The sequence below is a fragment of the Triticum aestivum genome, chromosome 6B (assembly GCF_018294505.1).
Source record: "Triticum aestivum cultivar Chinese Spring chromosome 6B, IWGSC CS RefSeq v2.1, whole genome shotgun sequence".
NCBI classification, from domain to species: Eukaryota; Viridiplantae; Streptophyta; class Magnoliopsida; order Poales; family Poaceae; genus Triticum; species Triticum aestivum.
This window is the reverse complement of record NC_057810.1, coordinates 516,007,074-516,011,507: the sequence shown is the minus strand read 5'-3', so window position 1 is coordinate 516,011,507 and position 4,434 is coordinate 516,007,074. Positions and strand designations below refer to the sequence as shown.

Below are 4,434 nucleotides of genomic sequence, written 5' to 3'. Positions count from 1 at the left end.
CGGTGTACGCATTTAAGATCATAGACAAACGACACGACTATAATAGGTGTTGTGTCTTTGTAATGTGGTGTTTACGTTCTGCAAAGTGCATAATATTACACACTAAAAGAATAGTATAAGAAGCTCTTCTCAAAAGTAAAAAGAATATTATAAGAAGTTATGAACAGTCAAAGACACCTCGGGTGTTACGGCATGGAACCCTACTCGTTCCTCACCAAAAACTCCCGCCCTCGACACTCATTGGAGCAGGGAGGAGATCAGATCACCGCACGCCGACGCGACATGGACACCGTGGTTTCCTCAATCAAAAAGAAAATAGAGATATATACACGGTAGGTTTGACTAACAAATTAACAAAACCATTTAAATCCCGTATACCGTACCAAAGCTTTGTCGCGGACTAGTTAATAGCATCCGCGGTCAACAGTGCACGCATCCAAACCGGGAGGAGGAGGAGGTCATCACGACCGGTGTCAGTGTGAAGCCCAAGCCGCTGGACCAAGACCAGAAACCACATGCGAGGGAGAGGAAGCTCGACAAATACTAAAGAACCGGACGTCGACATGGTGCTTCGTCTTGGTCAAGCCACGAAAATCCAACCCGGGCACCGCGTGGTTAACTACGCACGCCTAATCGCCATTAGACTAGTACTAGTACGTACAAATCGACACCGCATCTCGGCGAGGCTGCTGGCAAGTTGGCCACGCATGCAGATGCAGAGAGGAGTAGAATAGACTATCCCGCGCGCACACGCCGGCACTCGGCTCGGCACGCGGTGGGCTCTAGCCGAGTCTCTGTACGTAGGCCAGCGCACCGCACCGCACCGCACCCGCGACCTTGTCGCGTGCTCGGGTGGCCATGGTATCGCGACGTCAAAGCGCATGGCAACTTGTGATCAACCACTGCGCTTCATCAATTAATAATTGACCCGCGGGGCGCTGCAGTCTGGACTCTTCCCCCTCCCGCTATATTAGCCCCGCCCAGACGTGGTGTGTCTGTCATCTCGCTTCGTTACCAGTAGCTCGGAGTCGGAGGCTTGCAATCGAGTAGCTGATCCTGCCATACATAACCTATTGTTAACGGAGAAGCCGATGTCAATTGCCGCGGCTGTCACCGGAACCGCCACCGCGGCGGTGCATGCGCCCGTGCACCACGCGCCGCACCACGCCTCTACGCAGCGCACGGCGCCGCGGCGCGAGCAGTCGCCGCTCAACCCGAGCTCGCAGGCGCTGCGCGCCGCTGGGTCCGGGGCCTCGCCCGCCGCGGATGGCGTGAGGACGCACATCGCCAACCTTGACCGCGTGCTCGGGAAGCCGCCGAGGACGCCGAGCCAGGCGGGGCCGCCCAGCAGCAAGCAGGAGCAGGAGAGCGAGCAGGAGCCGCTTAACATCAGGCACGGCCTGCTCAACGCGCTCAACCTCTCCTTCTTCGTGCCCATGCCCGGGATGCGGGCGCGCATGGCCGCGGACGAGCACATGTCGCCGCGCAGCCTCATGCACATGCAGCAGCTCCTCTCGGCCGACTCCCCGCGCGCGTCCCCGAGGAGCACCATCGGCCCCCGGTGGCGCGCCCTCCACGGGGAGGGCGGGTGGGCTGGACTCCTCGACCCGCTCGACTCCGACCTCCGCCGAGAGCTCCTCCGCTACGGCGACTTCGTGCAGGCGGCCTACCAGGCCTTCCACTCGCTGCCCACCGCGGCGGCGAGGCACCGTGGCCTCATGCTCCCGGACCGCTCCTACCGCCCCACGCGCAGCCTCTTCGCCACCTCCGCGCTCTCCATGCCGCCGTGGGCCAAGCGCCCCAACACCCCCGAGTGGCTCACGCAGCAGTCCAACTGGATCGGCTACGTCGCCGTGTGCGAGTCCGAGCGGGAGGTCGCCCGCATGGGCCGCCGGGACATCGCCATCGTGCTGCGCGGGACGGCCACCTGCCTCGAGTGGGCCGAGAACCTGCGCGCCTCGCTCGTGCCCCTCGACGGCGAGACCGGCGAGGGCAAGCAAGCCGGACCGGAGGATCCCAAGGTGGCTCGCGGATTCCGGAGCCTCTACAAGACGGCCGGGGAAAAGGTGAAGAGCCTCTCGGAGGACGTCATGGACGAGGTGAGACGCCTCATGGAGAAGTACAAGGGCGAGGAGCTGAGCATCACGATCGTCGGGCACAGCCTCGGCGGCGCGCTGGCGCTCCTGGTGGCCGACGAGATCGCCACCACCGTCCCCGATGCCCCGCCGGTCGCCGTGGTCTCCTTCGGCGGCCCGAAGGTGGGCAACGCCGCGTTCGTGGACAAGCTCAAGCAGAGCGGCAAGGTCAACGTCCTCCGCATCGTTAACGCGGGCGACATGGTCACCAAGGTGCCCGGCGTGGCGCCGCGGCTGCCGCTGAGCAAGGAGCAGTACCAGCACGTGGGCGCGGAGCTGCGCATCGACAGCAAGAACTCGCCGTGCCTGCGCCCCGACGTGGGCCCGGCGAGCCGGCACGACCTGGAGGCGTACCTGCACCTCATCGACGGGTTCACCGCGACGGGGCACCCGTTCCGGTACGACGCGCGGCGCAGCGTGATACGGCTGCTGCAGCTGCAGAAGGGGAACGTGAAGAAGGAGTACGTGAACCGCGCCCGGGAGCTCGGCGTCGACCCCGCCGCGCCGGCGGACGTCGGCCGGAGCATGGCGTACGGCAACTGCGCCGTGGCGAGCCCGTCATGACCAAATCGTGGAGTAAATTAGTTTTGTACTGTAGAAACAAACAATTCTTTCGTTAGTCGGCAGGGTGTCAGTTCCAGGAAAATATCTCATTTCCATGGTTTCATTTTCGTTTCGATGCATGTACAGGAAAATCATGTGTGTGTGCGTGACATAATTGATCAGGTGAAAGCTTGAGTGTTTTGACCACAATGTTTTGTTCACCACTTGCGCTGCCTCCTACTCGTTCCATTTTTCCTTTGGACAGAGACCGGTTCCCTCCGTGCATTCTCCAAAACAGGGACCGATTCCATTCCCTCCGACAAAGGGTAGAATTTTTCGACCCATGTAACATTAACGTCGACTTTTTACTATCAACATCAGTCATCAGCTTAATCACAATTCTGAATATCTTATGAATGGTTCTCATCCCTGTAAAATTATTATATACTACTGGTTCTTACGGTTAACAATTCATTTTTACTGATTGCAACACTCGGAGTGGAAGTCACCGAAGCTAGAGCGGCCTTTTTCTTTTCTATGGTGGACAACCCCGAACCTCCCTTTTTAGTCTTTTACTAGTACCACCAGTCTAGGGTAGTTTTTCAGTACTTTTCACGTGTCTAAAAAAGATCTTCAATGGTACAGAAATCAACCACCTTCACAAAAAATACGTATAAAGTGCACTATCACCCAGTGTCATTTTCAGCAAATCAATACGTGCATCGGAGCATGAAGTGGCTGCTATGGTTATAAACTAGTAGAAAATTGCTGACGAAGTGATTATCGTAAGAAGTTGCTTCACGCACGACACAGTTTGCATGATCTTTGAACGAACGATACAGAGTCCACGCATCAGCCAAGAGCATCTACATCCGGACTTTGCAATCCGGCCCCTATACACCCGCCGACCCCTCATGTATTACGTCGCACATTCGCATACGTAAAATTTCGATTATCGAATCCATGAACATCGATCATATGATACAAATTGTTCGAATTCAACAATTCGAAACAAAGCAAAGCAAAGCAAATTATAGTTCAATAAATCGAACATGTCAAAATGAAATCAATGTCCGAGCATGACGGATGGCTTCGGATCACTGTCGGGCGCCTGCTCCGAGCGAAATGCGTCCTGCTCCGCCTGCATCCGGGCTACATCCTCCGTCTGCATTCGGCCCGCAGCCGCCCTTGCCGCCTCGTATTCCCTTTGGTCGTTGATCTCCTCCTAGTTGTCCGCAGGCCACTTCTTCGCATGCTCATCCAAGAGGGTTTTGTCCGCCACCATGATCCTCGCATCCTCCATGTCCCGTGTGAGTTGCAACCTCTTCTTCTCAAGGTCTATGTCGCCAAATGTCTTGGCCTTATCGAGTCCACATTTGGTCGCCGCCTCTTACTTCTCAAACTCGATCTTCTCCCTCTCAATTTCGAGTTTCTTCTCCGCAGTTTGTCGGTCCCACTCCATCCTCTCCTTTTGCGCATCCAACATGAGCTTGTACCTCTCCTCCTTGTTCTCCCTCGCAGAAAAAATGCTCGTCCATGTGGACGAAATTTTTGTAGCCGCGGCATCACGAGAGGCACGTGCCTTCCCCCACTTGTTTCCTATGACTTGGTGGTTATCCTTTGGCACGGTGGCTTTTCCATTCGTCACGACAACATCATCCTCTTCATCGTCCAACCCAATTGATTGGTTGGAGCTTGAGCCATCACTCCTCTTCCTACTGGACTTGAGATCGGTCACAAGTTGGTTCCACTCCGG

General features: G+C 56.6%; 1 protein-coding gene across 1 annotated transcript; it reads left to right on the top strand.

Annotated features, from left to right (window-relative positions):
- Window positions 1–964: 964 nt before the first annotated feature.
- On the top strand, window positions 965–2,888 carry LOC123137748 (phospholipase A1-Ibeta2, chloroplastic). Its single transcript, XM_044557596.1, has one exon. The coding sequence runs from the start codon at window positions 1,092–1,094 to the stop codon at window positions 2,697–2,699; it is 1,608 nt and encodes a 535-aa protein (XP_044413531.1). The 5' UTR covers window positions 965–1,091; the 3' UTR covers window positions 2,700–2,888.
- The last annotated feature ends 1,546 nt before the right edge of the window (window positions 2,889–4,434 follow it).